Genomic DNA, 26,857 nt, shown 5'->3' with positions numbered 1-26,857 from the left:
ACCGGGGTTGTCTCTACTCCCCTTCTTGAACAAGGGGACAACATTTGCTATCCTCCAGTCTTCTGGCACTATTCCTGTAGACAATGACGACATAAAGATCAAAGCCAAAGGCTCTGCAATCTCCTCCCTAGCTTCCCAGAGAATCCTAGGATAAATCCTATCCAGCCCAGGGGACTTATCTATTTTCACACTTTCCAGAATTGCTAACACCTCCTCCTTATGAACCTCAATCCCGTCTAGTCTAGTAGCCTGTATCTCAGTATTCTCCTCGAAAACATGGTCTTCTTCCTGTGTGAATACTGACGAAAAATATTCATTTACATTCATTCTGAGGCTGTATAAAGCTCTGGTCAGACCCCATTTGGAGTATTGTGAGCAGTTTTGGGCCCCCTATCTAAGGAAGTATATGCTGGCCTTGGAAAGGATCCAGAGGAGGTTCACAAGAATGATCCCTGGAATTAAGAGCTTGTCATATGAGGAACGGTTGAGGACTCTGGGTCTGTACTCGTTGGGGATTAGAAGGATAAGGGGGGATCTTACTGAAACTTACAGGATACTGCGTGGCCTGGATAGAGTGGACGTGGAGAGGATGTTTCCACTTGTCGGAAAAACTAGAACCAGAGGACAAAATCTCAGACTGAAAGGACGATCCTTTAAAACAGAGATGGACTTTCTTCAGCCAAAGGGTGGTGAATGTGTGGAACTCTTTGCAGCAGAAGGCTGTGGAGGCCAAATCACTGAGTATCTTTAAGACAGAGATAGATGACTTCCGGGTGCGGCGATGACCAGCTAAGTCGCACGTTTCGGCAGCTCCCGGTGGAACGGACTTTTGGGCTCTTAATAGGAGCCCCAACGGCAATTTTAACGGCTAAAAACACTGTGCGGTAAACCAGAAGGGAATTCCCCCTGGACACAGATGGAAAAAGGAGAGGAAAGTGGCCGGATTGCGGAGGATCCTCTAGAGCAGCGGCAAGGAAAGCAAGAACAAAGCAAGATGGCATCGGAAGGTGGCCGTCTAGTATGGGGCCCTGAACAACAAGAGTTCCTGCGGCGCTGTGTGGAAGAACTTAAAAAGATGAAGAAGGAGCTGCTGGCCCCAATATTACAGGCGATTGAAGGGCTAAAGGAGGAACAAAAGACCCAGGAGCAGGAGCTTCGGGTCGTGAAGGCAAAGGCCGCTGAAAATGAAGACGAAATACAGGGCCTGGTGGTGAAGACAGAGATGCACGAGGCACAACACAAAAGGTGTGTGGAAAGGCTGGAGGTGTTGGGAGAATAATGCGAGGAGGAAGAATTTAAGGATTCTTGGTCTTCCCGAAGGTGCGGAGGGGGCGGACGTCGGGGCATATGTGAGCACGATGCTTCACTCGTTAATGGGATCGGAGGCCCCGACGGGCCCATTGGAGGTGGAGGGAGCTTATCGAGTTATGATGCGAAGACAGAGGGCTGGAGAAGTACCTCGAGCCATAGTGGTGAGATTTCTCCGACATAATGACAGAGAGATGGTCCTCAGATGGGCAAAGAAAACTCGGAACAGTAGGTGGGAGAACGCGGTGATCCGCGTATATCAAGATTGGAGTGCGGAGGTGGCGAGAAGGAGGGCGAGTTTTAATCGGGCCAAGGCGGTGCTTCACAAAAGGAAGGTCAAATTTGGAATGCTGCAACCGGCAAGACTGTGGGTCACACACCAAGGGAAGCACCACTACTTTGAGACGGCAGAAGAGGCGTGGACATTTATTGTGGAGGAGCAGCTGGAATAGGCGGGCCAGAAAAAGAACGTTTGGGACAAAGTAGTGGTGTGATTACGTGGGGTGAAGGGGGGGGGAAAAGGGGGAAGGGATGATCTCTCAAGTTGTTAATCTTGCGACCCTGTAACTTTTCTCTCTTCCCCATGTCGTGGGGGAGGGGGGGGGTGAGGGATTGTGGGCGCCGGCCATTAGGGGTGGGGCCAAGTGGGAAACGCGGGCTTTGTTCCCGCGCTATGGTAATCATGGCGGGAACAGGGAAGCAGGGGGCCTCGCACAGTGGGGGCCGAGGTCATGGGGGGAAGCCGAGGTCAGCCAGAGTTTGCTGACTTCTGGGAGCAACATGGGGGGGTGCAATTACGCTCGAAAAGGATCTAGCGGCGGGGGGGGGGGGGTTAACTGGGTTGCTGCTGCTGGGGAGAAGGGGGAGCTGGTACGGGGTGGGGTGGTCGAGGCGGGAGGGCGCCGTCGGGGGGAGATGCGGCTACGTGGGAACCGGGTGAGGAGCTGGATTAAAAAAGGGGATGGCTAGTCGACAAGGGGGGGGGGGGGGTAAAGAGCCCCCCAACCCGGCTGATCACGTGGAACGTGAGAGGGCTGAACGGGCCGATTAAAAGGGCACGGGTACTCGCACACCTAAAGAAATTAAAGGCAGATGTGGTTATGTTGCAGGAGACGCATTTGAAACTGATAGACCAGGTCAGACTACGCAAAGGATGGGTGGGGCAGGTGTTTCATTCGGGGTTAGATGCAAAGAACAAGCGGGTGGCTATATTAGTGGGGAAACGGGTACTGTTTGAGGCAAAGACCATAGTGGCGGATAGCGGGGGTAGATACGCGATGGTGAGTGGCAGGTTGCATGGGGAGGCGGTGGTTCTAGTGAACGTATATGCCCCGAACTGGGATGATGCCAATTTTATGAGGCGAATGTTGGGACGTATCCCGGACCTAGAGGCGGGAAAGTTGGTAATGGGGGGAGACTTTAATACGGTGCTGGACCCAGGGCTGGGCAGATCGAGGTCCAGGACCGGGAGGAGGCCGGCTGCAGCTAGGGTGCTCAAGGACTTTATGGAGCAGATGGGAGGAGTAGACCCCTGGAGATTTAGCAGGCCTAGGAGTAAGGAGTTCTCGTTTTTCTCCTATGTCCATAAAGTATATTCACGGAGAGACTTTTTTGTTTTGAGAAGGGGGCTGATCCCGAAGGTGACAGGGACGGAGTACACGGCTATAGCTATCTCGGACCACGCTCCACATTGGGTGGACCTGGAGATAGGGGAGGAAAAAGAACAGCACCCGCCCTGGAGAATGGACATGGGACTATTGGCAGATGAGGGGGTATGTCTAAGGGTGAGGGGGTGTATTGAAAGGTACTTGGAGCTTAATGACAATGGGGAGGTTCAGGTGGGAGTGGTCTGGGAGGCGTTGAAGGCAGTGGTTAGAGGGGAGCTGATATCTATTAGGGCACATAAAGGAAAGCAGGAGGGTAGGGAAAGGGAGCGGTTGCTGAAAGAACTTTTAAGGGTGGACAGACAATATGCGGAGGCACCGGAGGAGGGACTGTACAGGGAAAGGCAAAGGCTACATGTAGAATTTGACTAGTTGACTACGGGTAATGCAGAGGCACAATGGAGGAAGGCACAAGGTGTACAGTATGAATATGGGGAGAAGGCGAGCCGGTTGCTGGCCCACCAACTGAGGAAGAGGGGAGCAGCGAGGGAGATAGGGGGGGGTGAGAGACGAGGAGGGAGAGGTGGAGCGGGGAGCGGAAAGAGTGAATGGGGTGTTCAAGGTATTCTACGAAAGATTATATAAAGCTCAGCCCCAGGAAGGGAAGGAGAGAATGATGTGCTTTCTGGATCAGCTGGAATGCCCTAAGGTGGAGGAGCAGAAAAGGGCGGGACTGGGAGCACAGATTGAGATGGAGGAGGTAGTGAAAGGGATTGGGAGCATGCAGGCGGGGAAGGCCCCGGGAACAGACGGATTCCCGGTGGAATTTTATAGGAAGTATATGGACTTGCTGGCCCCGGTTCTGACGAGAACCTTTAATGTGGCTAGGGAAAGGGGGCAGTTGCCCCCGACTATGTCAGAGGCAAAGATATCGCTCCTCCTGAAGAAGGAAAAAGACGCGCTGCAATGCGGGTCCTATAGGCCCATTTCTCTTTTAAATGTGGATGCTAAGATTCTGGCCAAGGTAATGGCGACGAGATAGAGGACTGTGTCCCGGGGGTGGTTCATGAGGACCAAACTGGGTTTGTGAAGGGGAGACAGCTGAACACAAACATACGGAGGTTGCTAGGGGTAATGATGATGCCCCCGCCAGAGGGGGAAGCGGAGATAGTGGTGGCGATGGATGCCGAGAAAGCATTTGATAGAGTGGAGTGGGATTTTCTGTGGGAGGTGCTGAGGAAATTTGGTGTCGGAGATGGATATATCGGATGGGTACAGTTGCTGTATAGGGCACCGATGGCGAGTGTGGTTACGAATGGACGGGGGTCTGATTATTTCCGGCTTTACAGAGGGACGAGGCAGGGGTGTCCCCTGTCTCCCTTATTGTTTGCACTGGCGATTGAGCCCCTGGCCATGGCATTGAGGGGTTCCAGGAAGTGGAGGGGAGTGGTTAGGGGAGGAGAAGAACACCGGGTATCTCTGTATGCGGATGATTTATTGTTGTACGTGGCAGACCCGGTGGAGGGGATGCCAGAGATAATGCGGATACTTGGGGAATTTGGGGATTTTTCGGGGTATAAATTGAACATGGGGAAAAGTGAGTTGTTTGTGGTGCATCCGGGGGAGCAGAGCAGGGAAATAGAGGATTTACCGCTGAGGAAGGTAACAAGAGACCTCCGATACTTGGGGATTCAGATAGCCAAGAATTGGGGAACCTTGCACTGGCTTAATTTAACACGATTGGTGGAACAGATGGAGGAGGACTTCAAGAGATGGGACATGGTGTCCCTGTCACTGGCGGGTAGGGTGCAGACGGTTAAAATGGTGGTTCTCCCGAGATTCCTCTTTGTGTTTCAGTGCCTCCCGGTGATGGTCACGAAGGCTTTTTTTAAGAGAATTGAGAAAAGCATTATGAGTTTTGTGCGGGCAGGGAAGACCCCGAGAGTGAGGAGGGGGTTCTTGCAGCGTAGTAGGGATGGGGGGGGGTTGGCACTACCGATTATTACTGGGCCGCCAATATTTCAATGGTGTGTAAATGGATGGGAGAAGGGGAGGGAGCGGCGTGGAAGAGATTGGAGAGGGCGTCCTGCAAGGGGACCAGCTTACAAGCAATGGCACCGTTGCCGTTCTCACCAAAGAAATACACTACATGCCCGGTGGTGGTGGCAACATTAAAAATTTGGGGGCAGTGGAGACGGCATGGGGAAGGACGGGAGCCTCGGTGCGGTCCCCGATAAGAAATAACCATAGGTTTGTTCCGGGGAGAATGGATGGGGGATTTGGAGCATGGCAAAGAGCTGGGGTAGTACAATTGAGAGATCTGTTCGTAGATGGGACGTTTGCGAGTCTGGGAGCGATGACGGAAAAATATGGGTTGCCCCAAGGGAATGCGTTTCGGTATATGCAACTGAGGGCTTTTGCGAGGCAACAGGTGAGGGAATTCCCGCAGCTCCCGACGCAGGAGGTGCAGGATAGAGTGATCTCAGAGACATGGGTGGGGGATGGTAGCGTGTCGGATATATACAGGGAAATGAAGGACGAGGGGGAGATCATGGTAGATGAGCTGAAAGGGAAATGGGAAGAAAAGCTGGGGGAGGAGATTGAGGAGGGGCTGTGGGCTGATGCCCTACGTAGGGTAAACTAGTCGTCCTCGTGTGCCAGGCTATGCCTGATACAATTCAAGGTTCTACACAGGGCGCATATGACTGGAACACGGCTCAGTAAATTTTTCGGGGTAGAGGATAGGTGTGGGAGATGATCGAGAAGCCCAGCGAATCACACCCACATGTTCTGGTCATGTCCGGCATTACAAGGGTTCTGGGTGGGGGTGGCGAAGGTGCTTTCGAAGGTGGTGGGGGTCCGGGTCGAGCCAAGCTGGGGGTTGGCTATATTCGGGGTTGCAGAGGAGCCGGGAGTGCAGGAGGCGAGAGAGGCTGGTGTTTTGGCCTTTGCGTCCCTAGTAGCCCGGCGCAGGATATTGCTTGTGTGGAAGGAAGCCAAACCTCCAGGCGTGGAGGCCTGGATAAACGACATGGCAGGGTTTATAAAGGTAGAACGGATCAAGTTCGTATTAAGGGGTTCGGCTCAAGGGTTCACCAGGCGGTGGCAACCGTTCGTCGACTACCTCACAGAACGATAGAGGGAATGAAAAAGAAAGACAACAGCAGCAACCCAGGGGGGGGGGGGGGGGGGGGGGGGGGGGGGAGGATCCAGGCGGGCTCTTAGGGATGTCAATGTATATGTATAGACATTTGTTATAGGTAATGTATATTGGACTGTTGGATTGTATCTTTGGAGAATAACTATTTTTGACAAGGCAGTTGCCATTTAGTTTTGTTTTTGTTTCTGTTTATATATTATTTATTTACTAGTTTAAAACTGGCCACTGTTATCTATATTGCTTTATCGTTGTTTAAAAGAAAAACTATGTACTGTTATGTTTGGCCAAAAAATCTTGAAAAAAAAAAATTTTTTTTTTTAAAAAGACAGAGATAGATAAGTTTTTGATCAATAAGGGGATCGATCAGCAGTTATGGGGAGAAGGCAGGAAAATGGGGATGAGAAAAATATCATGATTGAATGACGGAGCAGACCCGATGGGTCGAGTGGCCTAATTGTGCCCCTGTGTGTTATGGTCTTATGATTTGGCCTTTGACTCTGCGTAGTTGGGAGGAAGAGAGATCTCCAGACAAGCGTCCAGAAAGCTACATGACTGAAGTCTAAATCTGAAATTTGGAGAATTAAGCTAGGAATTTATTGGAAATCACTACATGGGCCATTTTAAGCTGTATTTGATAAATCAGTGCTTACTATTCTCATTCTAGTGAATGCAAGATTTCGTCACATTAATTGGAAAGTAAATTAAGGTGAACTAAGTAAAAAGGCAGAATTTTAAAAGTGACTATTAAATGGAATACAGATCAAAAAATAAACATGCTGTGGTAACACAAACAGAGGGAACTAATATTTTGAATTGCAGTTATCCATGCAGTGTGCAATATGCATAACAGAATAGCTGCCAATAAACTTAAATCAAAACAGTCAGTCAATACCTATGTAGTACTTCATCTCAGTATCATGTTTGTTCATCAGCTCAAGCAGTCGAACCTCAATCTGTGCCTGATTTAGGAACGCCTTCTTGTTTTTTATGATCTTTATTGCTACCCACTCCTGTTCCACACGGTCATATGCTTTGACAACCTGTGAGCAAGAGAGAAGGGTTAACAAACTTTCTAGGTCTATTTAGAGATAATATTGTACTTCACATTATTGAACAAAGCAGAAGGCAATTCAAAATGAAACATTACTCAATCTAATAGGAGATTCATTGACAAGCCTCAGTCTTGCACATGCCATTCGTACATGTAGACTGAATAATGATGGTTTGCAGTGGAGTATTTCGTAAACGTGCTTTCCCTCCCACAACTTTTGCTTACCATAAAGAATAATCTTTTCTTCTTCAAACAGAACACACAAGGAAAGGAAGTATTAAATTGGGAGATACCAAATACCTACTATCTAAAGAATATTAAAATGGGTATTATCGGCTTGCCAGTTCACAAACATATATTTGCCACATCAAACGTATCTGTTTAAATAAGAGCCTGCAGTTTCATCAGTTATGTTGTGCAAAAGAGAGCTCCACTAATTTGACAAAATATGTAATCACAACTTCTGAATTTATAACTCAAATCATAAAGTAACTTAAATATGCAACATAATCTTTTTAAAGAGCTAAGAGTCTCATTCTGAAGTGAAACAGAGAATAGAGTTGATATGGTGAACATGCAAAACCTACAGAACTCCTCAGCAACAATTTTGTCCGAAGAAATTTGTCCTAATTCTCTTTCTATTTCTTTTTGTTAATTATTTGAAATCTGCAAATGACCCAATTATCATCAAAAACAGTTTCTCCCCATTTGCACTATTAAAATTCTGCATAATTTTGAATAGGTTAATTAGATTTCCCTCAACTTTCCATGTTCCAAGAACATATCCAGCCAGCTTTCCCCATTTCACTCCATACAGAATTCCTAGCACAAACCTGATAAAACAAAACATCCTCTGTACCCTCTCCAGGCCTTGACATCCTTCTTAAAATGTTGCGCCCACATACAATCCCAGATCAGACTCGACAGTGGCTAGAATACTCGACCAAAACCCCAATATTTTACTCTATTTGTAAGAATGATTTGCTCCAGGAATGATTGTATGAAAAAATATGACTTTGGTATTATTATAACTACAATATTAAACTTTTTAATTTCAGACCCAAAAAGAACAGCTTACAATTACACCTAAAACACTACCACTCAATTTCCCAATAAACAAGAAGAAACATACAGCTCTCAATTTATCTAACTGCTGAGAGAATTGTGGATTCAGCATCCGGCAGATCAGAATTCAACTCCCTCTCCAAAATGTCTCCATAAAACTAACTAATGCTTTCAAAATTCTCTCTGCCTTCCTTGGCTCCACCCAACAATGACCTCATCAGGGCAGCACGGTGGCTCAGTGGTTAACACTGCAGTCTCACGATGCCAAGGCCCACGTTCAATCCCGGCTCTCGGTCACTGTCCCATGTGGAGTTTGCACATTCTCCCCATGTTTGCGTGGGTTTCGCCCCCACAACACAAAGATGTGCAGGGTAGGTGGATTGAACACACTAAATTGCCCCTTAATTGGAAAAAAATGAATTGGGTACTCTAACTTTAAAAAAAAGCAATGACCTCATCTCCCCAAGCTGAAAACCAAATTATCTCTGCAGTCAAACCAGTCCTTCAGCACAGACTGAAAAGCATATTCCTTTGTCAATTTCACCTTCTGGCTGCTAAAAGCACCCAAGCCCAGCAAAACATAATTATTTTGTTTCAAAAACATGACCACTGCAGTCAAACACAATCTAACCCCTGGCTTTTAACCCTTAAATACTTAAGAGTCCAATATTGTTGAAGTTTTCCAGTTGTCACACCTCCAGCCCATTAAAAAACTGAACCAGCTATGTAAACAGATGGCTTCATTTTTCTAAAACCCTTTTAACGTTCAACATTTTTAAAGATTACATACAATTTATACTCTATATATTATTTTACAAACAAGCAAACTTCAACATATGGTCCATTTTAGTCTTCTCACGTGTGAGAACAATAGTCGTGATAAAGCATCAGCAATCACATTTTCTCTTACTGCCACAAGTAGAATTCATAAAAAACACAGTTGTAATAATAAGATGAAAACAATACTGCCGATGCTGAATCTGAAACAAAAACAAAATGCTGGACAATCTCAGATCTGACAGCATCTATGGAGAAAGGGAGCTACCGTTTCCATTCTGGATGACTCGTTGTCAAAGCTTATTACAAAGGTTGTAATAATAAACTCCATCTGAATAGTCCTGTGTTTTACATTTGTCCAAAAATGATTATGGTCTGGATATACTATTATGTCAGATAAATTATTACCAACATAAATGTTAAAATGTTGTAATCCCAATACCAAACTTAATGTCTCCCTTCCGATGGTCGAATATTTATTTTGGTGAATGTTGAGTTTCTTAGAAAAATATGATTGATCTTCCAGTTCCTTTATTGACTTCCTACAGCAGCACCAACACCCACATCACTTGCATTAATTGCCACCTAAAATGGCTTAGTATAATTAGGCAATATGAAACATTGATGCGGTGGTTAACAGTCTTCAGATTATCGAATGCCTCTTGACATTCTGCTGTTCATTGAAATTTTGTAGGTTTATTGTTTTTAAAGAGGTTCAGTCAGTGGAGCAACCACGCTGCTGAAATTTGGCATGAATTTCTGGTACAAACCACTCAAGCTCAGAATTCTCAGAACTTCTCTCCAGTAGATGATATTGGAAACTCTGCAATAGTTTCGTCTTGACATTCCGTGGAGCAATCTGACCATGACCAATGGTATGGCTAAGAAGGCGACTTGAGCTTTTGTAAATTCACTCAAGTCAAAAGTACCACCAAACCAGCTTCCTTTAATTGATCGAATAATTTTTTTTAAATATTCCAAATGCTCCTCCCATGTTTCACTCCCTAATGGTCAATATATACTCCATAATTGTTCAGACCAGATGACCTTGTTGGTTAATCTTTGGAATGTTGCTGACGCTTTCTTCATTCCAAACAGTACGACCTTAAATTGATTCAGGACATTTGGTGTCACAAAAGCCGAAACTTCCTCCGCCCTTCTGATAAAGTTTCTTGCTAATATCCTTTAAGTATGTCAAGTTTGATAATAATAGCACTGCAGCCTCACGGCACCAAGGTCCCGGCTCTGGGTCACTGTCCGTGTGGAGTTTGCACATTCTCCCCGTGTTTGCGTGGGTTTTGCCCCCACAACCCAAAGATGTGCAGGGTAGGTGGATTGGCCACGCTAAATTGCACCTTAATTGGAAAAAATGAATTGGGTACTTTAATTTTTTTTTTAAGTTTGATAATAAAATTGGCTTGTCCAACCTTTTCAATACAGTCTTCCAAATGAGGCACAGGGTAAGAATATGACTTTGGAACTGCAGTGACCTTTCTGTCGCCCAGTGTTTTTCAAACTTTTCCTGGGACCCACTTTTACCAAACAGTTGACCTTCGGGACCCATGCCAATCTTCATGAGCCAAGCCAGCTGACCTTCACGACCATTATACTTACCTTTAACGCGACAGGTGAGCCTGCTTGGTCCTCTTGATCTCATTTGCTTTATCGATCAATGTTACATTTCTGCTAAGGCCTTCAGCTGACCATTTAAGTTGTCGTAGCATCCTTTGAAAAAAATCAAAAGGTTTGTCCTCGAACTTGTCATGTGCCTTCAAATGCCTTTGAGGTTTTTAAAACTTTCTTTTGCCAGTCCTTCCCTGTATATAACACACATGGGCTTTGCATCCTGATTTGCATTGGCAAAATTAACAATGCCATACCTCAAGAAATCATGTTTCTCCTACTTTGTTCCCAATTTCAATTTCTTAATTGTTTACTCACCAGAGGCCCTGGAGCTCTGGATACAACCCACACCAGCACTGCTTGGTTCTGCCTTGGACTCTCCTGGGAAGTCTCTCCAGCAAATTTAATTGCGAGATCGTGGCCTGGGATCGAGATCGTGTTTGTGTACCTGGCCCTCTCTTCTTTTATTCCAAAATGATCAGTCTTCAGTTCTTCACAAAATCTTGTTGCTTGCTGACTGGCAGCGACAAAATAGAGGAATCTCTGCTCCATAATTTCGTGCCCAGAGCACGTGATGTCAGCATACGGGCGCATGACCTGCTGTCTGCTGCCTATGGGGTGAAGACTCCCATTGATCTTTTTAAAAAATCTGGTCTTGAGACAGCCCGCTGACATCAGGAGGCGGCGGTCTGCCTCGCTGGGCTCCAGGTCTGCACACTGCTAAATCCAGCTGAGGGGGGGACGCATGCATGCTACTGCTGGCAGTTTTTGAAAGCTGATCACAGCTGGCATTTCTAAAAGTCAGCCGTGGGCTTTCGACCAATCACTCCGTGACCCACCCCAGCACTTCACGAGTCAGAGTTCGAAAATGATTGCCATAGCCCACAGACAATCGTTGTGTTCTATCCGGTTTTGATACCATGACAATCGGTGGGCTCCAATTGCTGCAACTCACTTCGGTATCATCCTTTAGCATGTTGTCGATTTCCTTTTGTACCTGTGCTAACTTTAGTGAATTGAGCCTGTATGGATGTTGTTTAATGGGAATAGCATTTCATATATCTATATCATACCTAATTACTTTCGTACTTCCCAATTTATTCCTACCTACAGTCCTATGTGACTATAATATGGGTGGCATGGTAGCACAGTGGTTAGCACTGTTGCTTCACAGCGCCAGGGACCCGGGTTTAATTCCTGACTTGGGTCACAGTCTATGCGGAGTCTGCATGTTCTCAGTGTCTGCATGGGTTTCCTCCGGGTGTTTTTCCTTCCACAAGTCCGAATAGACGACCTTGTTAGGTAAATTGGACATTTTGAATTCTCCTTCAGTGTACCCTAAGCACTGAAGTGTGGCGACCAGGGGATTTTCACAGTAACTTCATTGCAGTGTTAAGTCTATTTGTGACAGTAATAAAGATTTTTTTTAAAGATTAATAACTTCTAGGGCATTTTGATTTTCTTCCAGAGGTTACTCAATTCATCCCAATTTTTGAATACCTCCTCATTATTCAATTTAATTTGAGGAACGGCAAATTCAGAATATCTGGATTTATCGTCTCTCCCCGAGTTACGAGTAACACATTTCTTCTCTACAAAATACGTTTTGAGCATATTAACGTGACACACTGTTTTCCTTCTGTCTGGCGTTCTTATCAAATAATTCACCTCACTCAATTGCCTTACAATTTGATGAGCTCAACTAAATTTTGCTTTTAATGATTCACCTATCATTGGTAACAATGCTAGCACTTTCTCCCCACACATTTTTGATTTCTTACCCACCTCTTTTTTCATCACGTTGTGACAATTTTAAATGTTTCCTAGCCAACTCAACCGGCCCTAGTTAATCTCTCCCTAAAGTTGACACATTGTCCAACATAGTCTCCGACTGCAGACTCACCAACTTCTCTTTGAACAATTTAAGTGGTCCTCTCATCTCATGACCAAAAATTATTTTGAATGGACTAAATTTAGTTTATTCATTAGGTGCATCCCGAATTGCAGCCCAGCCCAGAGACGGCAGCCACATGGGGTGTCACAGAAACGGGAAGGACGTACCCCACGTAGCTCCTAGCGCAGATCCGGGCGCTGATGGACAATCATACGTGTTTCATCACCTCCGAGCTCCAAAGTCACAGTGACGAGCTGAGAAGAGACCTAACAGCAGGCTTCGAGACAGCAGTTGAAGTTGCTGCTGCCCCAATTAGGGAAGCAATGCCAAGATGGAGCGGAGGCTTGAGGCTCAGGAGACAACGGCAAGAGACCTCGAGAAGGCCGCCGCAGACCAAGGAGACGGGATCGCAGCACTTGAAGCCAAGGTGGTGAGGCTGAACAGGACCCAGAAGGGGCTAAGAGACAAATTCGATGACCAAGGGAGCAGATCGAGTCACAACCTAAGAATCGTGCGGCTGACAGAAGGAATGGAGGGGAAGAACCCCACAGAGTATATAGCGGTCATGTTCGGGAAAATGGTCGGCAAGAAGGGTTTCACCAAACCCCTGGAGGTAGACCGCACCCACAGGTCGCTTCAGCAGCGGCCCAAAGGGGGAGAACCACCACGGCGATAATTGTGAGGTTCCACAAGTATCAGGACAAACAGCAGATCCTGAGGTGGGCGAAACACATTGGGGCAGATCTGGCCAAGCATCAGGCTGAATTCAACACTGCCAAATCCGCCCTGTACAAATACAAAGTGCGGTCTGGCAAGCTCTACCCTGCAAGCTATGGGGTTATGCACCAGGGGAAGGAATACTATTTCGTTGCCCCGGAGGAAGACAACAGGTGTATCCAAAAGAACGGTCTAGGTAACCAAGGATAGAACTCAATGGCCGGAGCGGGGAGCTGCGAAAGTTTAGAGGGACAGGGACGAATACAGGCAAAGGTGCAGAGAAAGCGGGGGAGGGAAGAGGCAAGATGGGGAACCCAAGAGGCAAGATGGGGAACCCGATCAATAGGGGAGCTGCGAAACGAACGAATAAGCTAAGTTGCTGCATGGGAGTACAGTGAAGGAGGAGGTCATGGCCCGCCTCCCGGGAGGGAGTGCCTGGTAGAAGGGAAGGGAAAGACAGAAGTTCAAGGACAACAAAGGGCAAAAGGGGGGGAGCCGGGGTTGCAGAGAAGGGGGTAAAACCAAGGGAGAAGGATGGGGACTGGGAGGGAGAGCACAAGGATAGGGGTGTACAGAGAGAGAAACAAAGGGGAGAGCGCTGGTTGCAACAATAACATGTGCAGATGGCAAAAAAGAGGAAGCAGTAATTTTGAAGAGGTCATTTTGAACAGCCCGTGTGCGAGGGCAGGCCTGATCAGACAGGGCCGAGCCCACAAGATAAGTATGGTTGACCCCACAGAAGCAGCGTGGGTAGGGAAGGGACACGCCCAACACCCCCCCCCCCCCCACACCGCCCCCAATTGAGGCTGGAGGCAGCTCTCCTCGCTAATAAGGAATTCTTGACTAAAATATTCCACGCCATTGACCATTATGTATTCTGCAACCAGAAAGGGGAGGTCTCAACTCCACATTTTGGGAGGCACTGAAGCCAGTGATCAGGGGCAAAATCATAGCCTATAGGACCCATAAGGACAGAAGGAAAGGGCTTTGCACGGCCCAAACCGTGGAACTGCTGGAGTAAAAGAGAGAGCTGCAGATGGAATTTGATCTGCTCTCCACACGGAAGGCAGACAACCAGCTCCGCCAGGCACAGTGGGCCTTTTATGAACATGGAGACAAGGCCAGCTGCATGCTGGCTCACCAGTTGAGAATAGGCCGCTGTGAAAGAGATAGCTCAAGTTAGGGACAGAAACATTAGGATGGTAGCAGACCCAAACAAGGTCAACAAGACTTTATGAACTTTTACCGGGGGCTCAGAGATGAAACTACCAGTGGTGGTGGGGTGGGACTGGAAACGACAGCTGGAAGAAATTATGGAGTGCATCAAGTCCATGCAGTCAGGGAAAGCACCGGGACCAGACGAGTTCCCGGAAGATTTTCACAAAAAACTCTCAGCATCGCTGACCCTGCATCTGCAGGAAATGTTCAACGACTCAGTTGACTCAGCCGCCCATGCTGGCCTAGGCCTTGATTGCATTGATTCCCAAAAAGGACAAGAACCAACATAGTATGGATCATAACATAGAACTGTACAGCACAGTACAGGCCCTTCGGCCCACGATGTTGTGCCGAACTAGTTTGAAACTAAGATCAAATCAACCTACTCCCAATCATTCTAGTGCACTCCATATGCCTATCCAATAACCGCTTGAAAGTTCCTAAAGCGTCCGACTCCACTACCATAGCTGGGAGTGCGTTCCACGCCCCAACCACTCTCTGAGTAAAGAACCTACCTCTGACATCCCTCCTATATCTTCCACCATGAACCTTATAGTTATGCTCCCTTGTAGCAGCTACACCCACCCGAGGAAAAAGTCGCTGAACGTCCACTTTATCTATCCCTCTCATCATCTTCTACACCTCAATTAAGTCACCTCTCATCCTCCTTCGCTCCAATTAGAAAAGCCCTAGCTCCCTCAACCTTTCCTCATGAGACCTATCCTCCAATCCAGGCAGCATCCTGGTAAATCTCCTTTGCACCCTTTCCAATGCTTCCACATCCTTCCTATAATGAAGTGACCAGAACTGCACGCAATACTCCAAATGTGGTCTAACCAAGGTTTTGTACAGTTGCAGCATAACCTCACGGCTCTTAAACGTAATCTCCCGTTAATAAATGCTAACACACTATATTCTTCACGGCTCCATCCACTTGGGTGGCAACTTTCAGAGATCTATGGACATGAACTCCGAGATCGGACCCCATTCGCTCTTAAATACTGATGCGAAAGTCCGAGTGAAAGAACTGCCTGCCGTAAATGATCGCATAGGATCAGACCGGATTTGTTAAGTCAACTAACACTTGTGGAACATAACAATGGCCCCATCCAGGGAGAGGACACCAGAGGTATTTGAACGGTTTGGGTTCGAAGCAGGGTTCATGAAGTTAGTGAAGCTCCCTTACAGCGCTCCCATGGCGAGTATATGGATGAATGTCACCAACTCCAAATACTTCCGGTTGCACACGGGAACGGGGAAGGGGTGCCTGCTATCCCCGCTCCTGTTCGCACTGGCAATTGAACCTCTGCCGATATCACTTAGATCGGCAGATTGGTGGACGGGCATTCGGAGAGGGGGCAGAAGCATAGAGTCTCACTCGATGCAGATGACCTGCTCCTCTATGCGACAGATCCCCTAGCCAGCAAGGGAAAGATAACCGGACTCCGTAAGGAGTTCGGCACCTTCTCAGGTTACAAACTCAACCTGGGAAAGAGCAAAATCCTCCCAGCAAATCGCAGAGAGGAAGGAGCGGAGCTGGAAGAACTGGAGGAACTTCCGTTTAAAGTAAATCAGACCAAGTTCAGGTACCTAGGGATCCAAGTGGCCCACACCTGGAAGAGGCTCCATAAATGGAACCTGTCCGGCTTGGTGGAAGAGGTGAAGAGGGACCTGCAAGATGGGACTCGCTACCTCTTTCAATGGCCGGAAAGGTACAGATGGTCAAAATGAACATGCTGCTTAGGTTCCTCTTAGTGTTCAGATCACTCCTGATCTTCATCCCCTAATTCTTCTTCACCAGCGTCAACAAACTAATCATGTGTGAAGAGTTCCTAGTCTATTTTACAGCGAGGGCGGCACGTGAGGGGCCTGGCCCTACCGAACCTTCTATTTTACCACTGGCCGGCAAATGCGGAGAGGGTGAGGGGGTGGCTAAGGTAGCTGGAGGCAGACTGGGTCTAAATGGAGGAGGCATCCTGCAGGGGACGTCTCTCCGAGCTCCAGCTGCCACACCACTCCTGGCCTCCCACACACACACACTTCAGAAGCCCATTGATAGTAGCCACCTAAGGACATGGAAACAGTTTAGGCGTCACTTTGAACTTGGCAAGATGTCCATCTGCAACAATCAAGTTCGTACCGGCGAGGATTGCCGCCACATTTGGGACGGAGGGACACTGATGTGGACGACAGACTGACAACCCTGGGGAAACTGAGAGAGGCTCCAACTCCCGAAAGGGAACAAGCTTAGGCACCTGCAACTGCGTGATTTTCTCCGCAAGGAGACAAAAACATTCCTCCAGGACGCAAACAAATTTCTGGACACAATAAGGCTGGACTGGTTAGGAAACGGCAAGTGTGGCGACATCTACGGACGGCTTATAGAAAAGATCAGGACCCCAATGGACCGGGAGGAAATGGGCATGGAGATAGGGGGAGAACTCTGGAACGAGGCACTGCAAAGTCAATTCCACCTTCTACTGTGCCAGGCTATGCCTGAAGCAACTCAAGGTAGTGCACAGAGCGCACCTTACCAAGATGCATATGAGAAGGTTCTTCCTGGAGGTGGAGGATAACTGCAAGCAGTGTCAGGTGGGCCAACCACACCCACAGATTCTGGTCCTACCCCAGACTCGGAGGCTTCTTCGAGGCTATATCCAGGGTGTTGCGGGCCGAGATGGAGCGGTCTGTGGTGGTCTTTGGGATGCCAGAGCACACGGATCTTTGAACAGGGAAGGGGGTGTTCGCCATGGCCTTCATCACACTGATTTCCAGGCGGAGACTTCTGCTCGGTTGGAAGTCGGCAGTGCCACCCAGGTCCTCGGAATGGCTCTCAGATCTGACCAATTCCTGAGCCTGAAGAAAATAAAATTTAAGCTAAGAGGGTCTGAGGAGAGATTCCATGACACGTGGAATAAATTAACGAGCCTCTTCACAGACATGTTCGCAACCACCAGCCAACCGTGAAGAACAGAAAAGGAGCGGGGAGGAGGGTCTTCCACACAGGCTGAACCAGGGAAACAAACCGACCCACCCTCCCTCGAAAACTCAAGGGGGAATGGGATTCCTTCCCCCCGCCCTGTCCACCAGTGAAACGAAGACAACAGGCAAGGAGGGGAAGGATCCCAGCAATATTCGTATAAATGTGGGTAAAGCTGGGTGCAACTCCTATTGCCAAGCGGTGCTTGTCCAAAGATGGGCATGTTAGGTCGATTGGCTATGCTAAATTGCCCCTAGGTGGGGTTACGGGGACAGGGTGGGGGATTGGGCCTAGGTAGGGTGCTCTTTCAGAGGGTCAGTGCAGACTCATGAGCCGAATGGAAAAACACTCCAGGCTCAGATTAAGTATGCCCCATTTCTTTGTGGTTCATGACCCACATTTGAAATAGTATTTGCCAAACGTTTTGAAAATCCAGACAAGTAAAAGCAAATAAAGGTCACAGAAGAGTAACTGAATCCACACTAATAATGAGTTGGAATCGAAGAAGTTAAAAGGTAATGATATGAAAGCACGTTACATTTACCATACTGAGGGGGGAAATCACAATCAGAATTTTAAACTGGGACCCAGACTTAAAAGACCACAGACCATCGACATAGGAAGCCTTCTGTAGAGGGTTAAAGATGGTTATTATTTTCCTGCCTTATTTTCAGTTACTTACTTTCCAATCTTTTCAATCCAGAGGATGTTGCAGCAGCCTGATGCAATGAAATAGATATTGCAAGTAGAAATTGTGTACGGTCATTACCATTTCAAATAAGCTTCCTACTACAAAAAGGTCTATCCTCGAATATATATTGTGAACAGAGGAGAAAAACGAATACTTCCGCTCCCTCGGGTGCAAGAACCTCCACGGTCCACCCCTCCCATTTCCCTCATAAGCCCAGTCAGCGCCTTTGTCACATCTGACTGAGCGAGCGAGCGTGGCTGTGACCTGTCCAACCGTGGCTCTTGCACCAATCCCCTCCCACTCTTAGCTTGTGCGAATCCAAGTCTGGAATGGCCCCAAACATCTTCCTCACATACTTTGCATCATCCCAGTTAGGGCCATACACACTTGTCAATGTCACTGACCTCCACTCCAATGCCCCTGTTACTATCACATATCTACCCCCCTGGTCCACCACCACCTCCTCCATCTGGAACCTCACTCTCTTACCAACCTAAACCGCTACCCCCCACTCCCTGCTGTCGAACTCCGAATGAAATACTTGGCTTACCGAGCCCTTCTTGAGCCTCACCTGATCTTTCACCCTCAGATGAGTCTCCTGCAGCATAATAACATCAGCTTTTTTAGGTGCGCAAACACCCTCAACTTCTTCACTGGCCCCCAAACCCCTCACGTTCCTCGTAACTAACTATCCAGACTGGGAGTCTCCTCCTCCTCCTATATCCCCCTCCCCACTACCACTACCACTCCCATTCACTAGCCGCCAGCTTGAGCTTGCCAGTGCGGAGGCCCCTGCCCAGGCCCCACTCCCCATCAATCCCCTCCCTCCACCCATTCCCAGGAAACCAAATAAATCCCCTACAAACAAACAAACCCAATGCAAACACACAAACCCAAGAAAATTGTCATTACAAAAAATCCCACCTCCTACTTTAATCAAATAGGTAACTTCACCCCATTTAGCACATATGACAATATAAAATAAAAAATACAACTATATACAATCTTCTAACCCCCCCTACCCTCGATCCAGGTCCAATCATCAGTCCCATTTCTCCCTTCTGCCCCAGTCCTTCTCCCTTCAACAAATGCCTCCGCCGCTTCCACTCTCAAAATAAGTCTCAAGTTGTAGGTCACCCTCAACTTAGCTGGGTACACTACGATGAACCGCACATCGCTGTTATACTGTGCCATCTTAACTCGGCCGAAGGCCGCCCATCTCCTCGCCAATTCCACAGTTAAGCCCTGGTAAATACATATACCAGGTCCAGCCCACTGCACCTCCCGCTTCTGCTTCGCCGAACTCAGGAACGTCTCCTTCACGCGGTTCCTGTGGAAACAAATAATCACCACTCTTGGCGACTCATTCGCCTTTGGTTTGGGCCTCAATGGCCGATGAGCCCGATCCAGTTCGTACCGGGAGGGATCTTCCCCCTCACCCAACAGCTCCGCTAACATCTTGGCAAAGTACTCAGTCGGCCTCAGGCCCTCCATCCCTTCGGGCAGGCCCATGGTCCTCAGATTCTGCCGACTAGATCTGTTTTCCAGGTCCTCCACCTTGGCTCGCAGACCTTTGCTGGCCTCAACTACCCTCTGTAGTTCCTCACTCATTGAAGTGAGCCGATTGCTGTGCTGCATCAAGGCCTCCTCTACTCCTTTCAGTTTCTCACCCTGCTCCCGCACCTCGACTGATTTCTTCAACAGTCGCCTTCACCGGGGCAATCGCCTCCTCCACCAGCACCTTCAATGCCGTCATCGTCTCCTTCCTCATCACCTCCATATACTTTACAAACTGTTTCTCGTATTTCAAAGCCATCATTTCGGTCATCTTTTCTGCCGTGAGCAGTGCGGCCCCACCCAGCGGCCCAGCTTCGGCCATCTTTCCAGTTGCCAAGCTGGCCCTTTCGCTCGATGGCGATCCTTCACTTGCCCCCATCTGCATGGCGGCTTTCTTCTGGTTTTTAGACATCGCCACTCCTTTCTTATGTCTTCCTGCACTTATATGATGAAAAATTGCCCCTTGAAATTGTGGGAAAAAAAACAATCGAGCCTCAAGCAGGAGCCACCCAACATGCGATTTCCTCCTACATGCCATCACTGAAGTCCCCAGGGAGTTCAGACATAACCTAATCACCATTCTGACTTAAATCAGAGACCAAGGTGAAATAGAAAATTATTCCTACTTGCTTTTTTGATAAAGATCAGCACAAAAACATGCAATCATCAGGAACAGGAAGATTAGTTGTGTGAAGTCAACCTATGCCGCGTGGAAACAATTTATAATAAGACCATAAGACATAGGAGCAGAAATTAGGCCTCTCAAACCATCGAGTCTGCTCCACCATTCAATCATGGCTGATATTTTTCTCATCCCCATTCTCCTGCCATCTCCCGAAAACCCCTGATCCCCTTATTAATCAAGAACCTGATCCCCTTATTAATCAAGAACCTATCTATATCTGTCTTAAAGACATTCAGTGATTTGGCCTCCACAGTCTTCGGTGGCAAAGAGTTCCACAGATTACCAGCCTCTGGCTGAAGAAATTCCTCCTCATCGCAGTTTTAAAGGATCCTCCCTTTAGTCGGAGATTGTGTCCTCTGCTTCTAGTTTTCCCTCCAAGTGGAAACACCCTCTCCACGTTCACTCTATCCAGGCCTTGCAGTACGTTCTGATTGGTTGAACAAACATTTGACAGAGCGTGGCATCAAGAATCTCTGGCGAAATTGAAGTCAATGGGAATTGGGGACGGGGAATTCTCCACTTGCTGGAGTCATAGCGAGCACAGAGGAAAGATGGTCATGGTTGTTGAAAGACAAGCATCTGGGATAATGCACAAGGCTTATTCAACTGTTTCATCAGTGACCCTACTGCCACCATAAGGTTTGAAGTTAGGTATTCATAGGTTATTGCAAAATGTTCAGCACCATTCATGATTCCTCAGATACTGAGGGAGTTCCGGTCCAAATGCAGCAAGACCTGGATAATATTCAGGCCTGGGCTGCTAAATGCAAAGTAACATTCGTGCTACGCTAGAACCAGGCAACGACCATTCCCAATAAGAGAGAATCTAAGCATTGCCCCACTGACATTCAATGGCATTTCCATCGCTGAATTCCCCACCATCAACATCCTGGTGGGGTTACCATTGATCAGAAACTGAGCTGGACCTGCCATATAAATACTGGCTACAAGAGTAGGTCAGAGGCTGGAAATTCTGCGGAGCATAACTCACCAACTGATTCCCTAAAGCCTGTCCATCTACAAGGCACAAGTCAGGAGTGTGATGGAATATTCTCCACTTACCTGGATTAGTGCAGTTCCAATAAAACTCAAGAATCTTGATACCATCCAGAAAAAAGCAGCCTACTTGATTGGCACCTCACCCACCACCACCACCACGGTCACACAGTGGTAGCAGTGCTTACCATCTACAAGATGCACTGTAGCAATTCACCAAGGCTCCTATGACATCACCTGCCCAACCTGCAAACTCTCCCACTTAAAAGAATAAGGGCAGTGGATACAGGAGAATACCACCACCTGCACGTTTCCATGAAAGGCACACACCATCCTGTCTTGGAACTACACCGTCGTTACACTTCACTGTCACTGGGTCACAATTCTGGAACCCCCTTCCTAACAGCACTGTGGATGTTCCTATAACACATGGACTGCAGCAGGTCAAGGCGACTGCATACAACCGTCTCTCAAGGGCAATTAGGGATGAGCAATAAATGCCAGTGATGCACATGAAATTATTTTCTTGCTGCGGAAACTCAATTTGAATGGCAAATAGTTCACTGAAAAAAAAAATCAATGTTTACCTGTCCAAAGGATCCTTTTCCAATTAAAGAGTCAATTTCATAACGGTCCATCCACTTCTCCCCATTTTTTACAATGTAGTCATAGTTGTCATCATCATAACCATCATTATACACTTTTCTTTCCTTCTTATGACTTGAATCATCTCCTTGACCTTGTTGGTGCCGCCTTTTCTTTTTTGCATAGTACACCTGAAATACACAAAATAAAAATCACTTGATAGAATAGCATTTAGACTGTTGGTACCCAAGTCTGAATCATTGGTTTGTTGGAGAGAAACATCTAACTATAACCAAACCAAGCTGGGTAGATGTTGCTAACACATTTGATACACTAGCCAATTATTTTATGAAGAAGCTGTCAGTAACATAAATTGTGTCAGTCACTGAGCAAACAAATCGTGGGAGTGATTTCAGAATATTGATTTTAAAGTGTTCAGGTGAAATTATAAACTGATGATGCCATCTGAATCTTCAGATATTCATCATGCGACAGAAATGGGGATCTGTACAATTTCCAATTGTAAAATATTTGTTATGCTTTTACAGTTTAAATTCTTCGAAGGTGGTCAGGGATTTTTAAAATGTAAATTATGCCTGGCATTTTTGTTTTTAGGTTCTGACCACTCTGAAGATGTTAAGTGTTGACAAATTTAAGCTAATGTCTGTATATGCTTTCTGAAGGATTGTCTCCTAGTTTTGTGTATGCATGAATAAATATGCAGACACTGTCTGTGGCATGGATCAAAGTTACAAAGGATAGATAAATTCTGCCGGTATCAAGGACAAAATGCTGACACACCCAGATTAAGACAAAATTAGCCTGCTTCCTCAGACAATGAATGCAAGCTTGCAGTCTGAGATGGGAACAAGGCATTTTCTGTAAGGCAGTTGTGATATTCCATTGTTTCAAATAGATCAAATATGAACAGCAGTTCCTTTGTGCATTTCTACAAGGTACTACATAAAAGAAAAGAGGTAATCATAATGTGGGTAATGTATTCGGATTGGCTAATTAACAGGATTGGCTAATTAACAGGAAGCAAAATTGGGATAAATGGGTCATTTTCAGGTTAGCAAACAGGATGTCAAAGGGATTAATGCTGGGGTGTCAACTACTCACAATTGATATCAATGACTTAGATGAAGGGACCGAGTGCATTGGTTGCCACATTTGTTGACGATATAAAGATAGATAGGAAAGCACATTGTGAGAAAGATAGAAAGAGTCTGCAGAGGATTATAGATGCGTGAAGTGAGTGAGCAGAAAATTGACATGTTGAGTATGATATGGGAAAACGTGAACTTGTTCACTTCAACAGGAAGAATAGAAAAGCAGCATAATGGAGAGAGATTGCAGAACACGGAGGTACGGAGGTAACTAGGTGTCCTCCTGCATGAATTACAAAATGTTCGCATGCAGTAATATTGGTCTTTATTGAATGGAGGATGGAGTACAAAAGTAGAGTCTTGATACAATTGTACAGGGGATTAGTGAGCCCCCACCTACAGGACTGTGTAGTTTTGGTCCCCTTATTTGAAAATGGATACACATGCATTGGAGACAGTTCAGAGAACGTTCACGAGGTTGATTCCTGGGATGAACTGCTTGTCTTGAAAGGTTGAGCAGGTTGGGCCTGTACTCATTGGAGTTTAGAAGAACAATCCCTGGAATGAAGAATTTATCATATAAGGAGCGGTTGAGGACTATGAGTCTGTACCCATTGGAGCTCAGAAGAATATGGGGGGATCTTATTGAAACTTACAGGATACTGCGAGGCCTGGATAGAGTGGACGTGGTTGAGGATATTTCCACTTGTAGGGAAAACTAGAAGCAGAGAACATATCTCAGACTAAAGGGACGATCCTTTAAAAAAGAGATGAGGAATTTATACAGCCAGAGGGTGGTGAATCTGTGGAACACTTTGCCGTAGAAGGCTGTGGCGGCCGAATCACTTGAGCGTGTTTAAGACGTAGATAGATAGGTTCTTAATTAATGAGGGGATCAGGGGTTATGGGGAGAAGTCAGGAGAATGGGAATGAGAAAAATATCAGCCATGATTAAATGGCAGCGCAGACTCTATGGGCCGAAGGCCTATTTCTATTCCAATGTCTTGTGGTCTAAGAGGTCACTTATTGAAACATATGAAATTTCATGGGGACTTGACAGGGTAGATGCTGAAAAATATTTCCCCAATGGGGGAGCCTGGGAATTAGGGGGGCACAGATTCAGAAAAAGGAGCGTCCAATTTAAGATGGAGATGAGGTTCTTAGCTCAGAGGATTGTTAAGGTTTGGAATTCTCTAACCTGGAGAACAGTAGGAGCTGGGTCATTGAATACATTCAAAGCCGAGTTGGACAGATAAGGAGTCAGGGGTTATGGGGAATAAGCAGAAAGGGAAGGGGGTAGTGTTTGGAGTTGGGTACATGTTCAGATCAACCACAATCTTATGGCACAGTGATATAAGCACTGCCGCCTCATAACATGAGGGACCCGCGTTCAATTCCAGCCTTGGGTCACTGTCTGTGTGGAGTTTGTACATTCTTCTGCATCTGCGCGTGTTTCCTCCAGGTGCTGTGCTTTCCTCCCACAGTCCGAAGACATGCGTATTAGGTGGATTGTCCATGATAAATTGCCCCTTAATGTCCAGGGATGTACAGGCTAAATTATGGGATTACGGGGATAGGGCGGGGTGGATGGGTGAATGGACATCAGAGAATGCTCTTTCGAAGTGTCGGTGCAGACGTGATGGGCTGAATGGCCTCCTTCAGAAGTGTAGGGATTCGATAATCTATAAACAGCAGAGCAGGCTCCAGAGACTCAATGGATGCTCCTGCCCCTATTTCTTATGTTACTAATAATCCCAACTCCCAATTGTCATGATTGACATTATTCATTTTTTAAGCAATTCCAACATAAAATAACAATTTACTTCCTAATGAGGGCAGCACGGTAGTACAGTGGTTAGCACAGTTGCTTCACAGCTCCAGGGTCCCAGGTTCGATTCCCGGCTTGGGTCACTGTCTGTGCGGAGTCTGCACGTTCTCCCAGTGTCTGCGTGGATTTCCTCCGGGTGCTCCGGTTTCCTCCCACAATCCAAAAATGTGCGGGTTAGGTGGATTGGCTATGCTAAATTGCCCTTGGTGTCCAAAAAACGTTAGGTGGGGTTACGGGGATAGGGTGGAGGTGTGGGCTTAGGTAGGATGCTCTTTCCAAGGGCCGGTGCAGACACAATGGGCCTAATGGCCTCCTTCAGCACTGTAAATTCTATGATTCTATTCTATGATTCTAATAAACTGAAAACACATGCTTATAACCTTTTTATGTTAGACCAAACAAATTTTCATGTAACTGTGCGACCATTCTAACTTTCAAAGGTTTTTTTACTTTCTTAAATCAATCTGTATTTCTTTCAAGACCTTGTGTCCTCCTCACAACCTTTTTCCCACCTATCCTTATATCAGCAGCAAATTTGGCTACAATACACCACTGTTCCTTGATCCAATTAATATGGATTGTAAATAGTTGAGGCCCTAGCACTTATCATTGTGACAGTCCACTAGTTAGTTTGCTAATGTTGTCACTTGTGCAATCAACTTCATTCTTTAAAAATGTGATTAAATATTATATTTTTCTGAGCCAAAAGTGAACTACTTCTCCTGTCCACTGAGGAATGATCAAAGCTACACAATAAATGTGGCCGTGCAGCACTAAAGATCAAATAAAAAGGCACAAAGGTTTACTACTGAAGCAAAAACTTAACTTTCTGATGCTTGATAGAATACAACACTGCTTAGTGACCAGATTACAGGACATAGAAATCAATCTTTTCCAAATAATTAGGTCATGCATAAACCAGCATCATTTTGTCCATTTGAAAGAAAAGGTTCCAGTGTTCAAATCATCAACTTAATGTTGAATCATAGTATACATAGAATCATAGAATTTACAGTGCAGAAGGAGGCCATTTGGCCCATCGAGTCTGCACCGGCCCTTACAAGAGATACATCGGAACAAAAGTTATCCATTTAGCCCCCTTCCAGCCTGTTCTGTCATTCAATAGCTAATTTGTGGCCTAATTCCAGTCACCTCCCTTTGCACATCCCTCAATATCTTTAGATTAAAAACAAAACCTAACAATATTAGATTTAAAATAACAATTGACTAACTTCAAAAAAGACAAGAGAATTCCAAAGTTGTACAATCTTCTGCGCATTGAAGCATTTTCTAACTTGCAATTGCACAACATTGATTAATATAGTTCAAAAGTAGAACTCATTAAAATTACCTCATTAATGTGTTTGTACGTTTTGATCAAATCTACAGAGAGTTTCCTCAGCGGAGCAGTGACAGGGTCGCGGAACGTTTGGGGCATCCGTCGCTGCAACATGACAACATCAGGCATTACCTGAAATAAATAGGGCAATTTTATTTCAAGGAACGTTTGTTCATAAATCACTGTGCCTACTGATAAACCTGGTTAGAAAACATGTATTATAATCATGAAAAGAAATTTACCACACTTGACATATTAATAAATCAGCATTTCTGTCATCATAGCATCTTGCATCACAGGAGGAGGCTATTTTGTTCACAATATTCTTGGAAGCGTTATCCAATTAGTGCCACTGTCTCCTTTTCCCATTGCCCGTGATATTTTCCTTCTCAAGTGTATACCTTTTTGAAAGTTTTGAATCTGCTTCCACCAACCTTTTAGGGGGGTATTCAAGAGGATATCCAAGAACCAGTATTTTTCCAGGATGAAATTCTCACTAAATTTTATTAGCTGACCCCTATATAGAATGGAAAACTATTGTACTGTCTCTACTTTCAAAAGGTGCACCATTATTGCTGACGGTCTTATGAAAAATCAGGGAGGAAAATAAAAACTCATCCTCTTGAAAATATTTTAATCGTTTCCACAAATACAGTGGTGCAAATTGAAA

General features: G+C 46.2%; 1 protein-coding gene across 5 annotated transcripts in view; it reads right to left on the bottom strand.

Moving 5' to 3' along the window:
* LOC140427708 (dual specificity tyrosine-phosphorylation-regulated kinase 1A) overlaps window positions 1-26,857 on the bottom strand; it is a 168,821-nt gene that overhangs the window by 26,134 nt on the left and 115,830 nt on the right. For all 5 annotated transcript variants that reach the window (XM_072513232.1, XM_072513235.1, XM_072513236.1 and 2 more), the window contains exons 4-6: window positions 26,200-26,319; window positions 21,914-22,102; window positions 6,965-7,112 (exon numbers count right to left, since the gene is read on the bottom strand). In XM_072513232.1, the coding sequence (XP_072369333.1) occupies window positions 6,965-7,112; window positions 21,914-22,102; window positions 26,200-26,319 (457 nt within the window). The remainder of the gene's footprint in view (window positions 1-6,964; window positions 7,113-21,913; window positions 22,103-26,199; window positions 26,320-26,857) is intronic.

Source organism: Scyliorhinus torazame, chromosome 8, assembly GCF_047496885.1.
Source record: "Scyliorhinus torazame isolate Kashiwa2021f chromosome 8, sScyTor2.1, whole genome shotgun sequence".
Classification (NCBI taxonomy): domain Eukaryota; kingdom Metazoa; phylum Chordata; class Chondrichthyes; order Carcharhiniformes; family Scyliorhinidae; genus Scyliorhinus; species Scyliorhinus torazame.
This window is presented reverse-complemented; position numbering and strand designations above follow the sequence as displayed.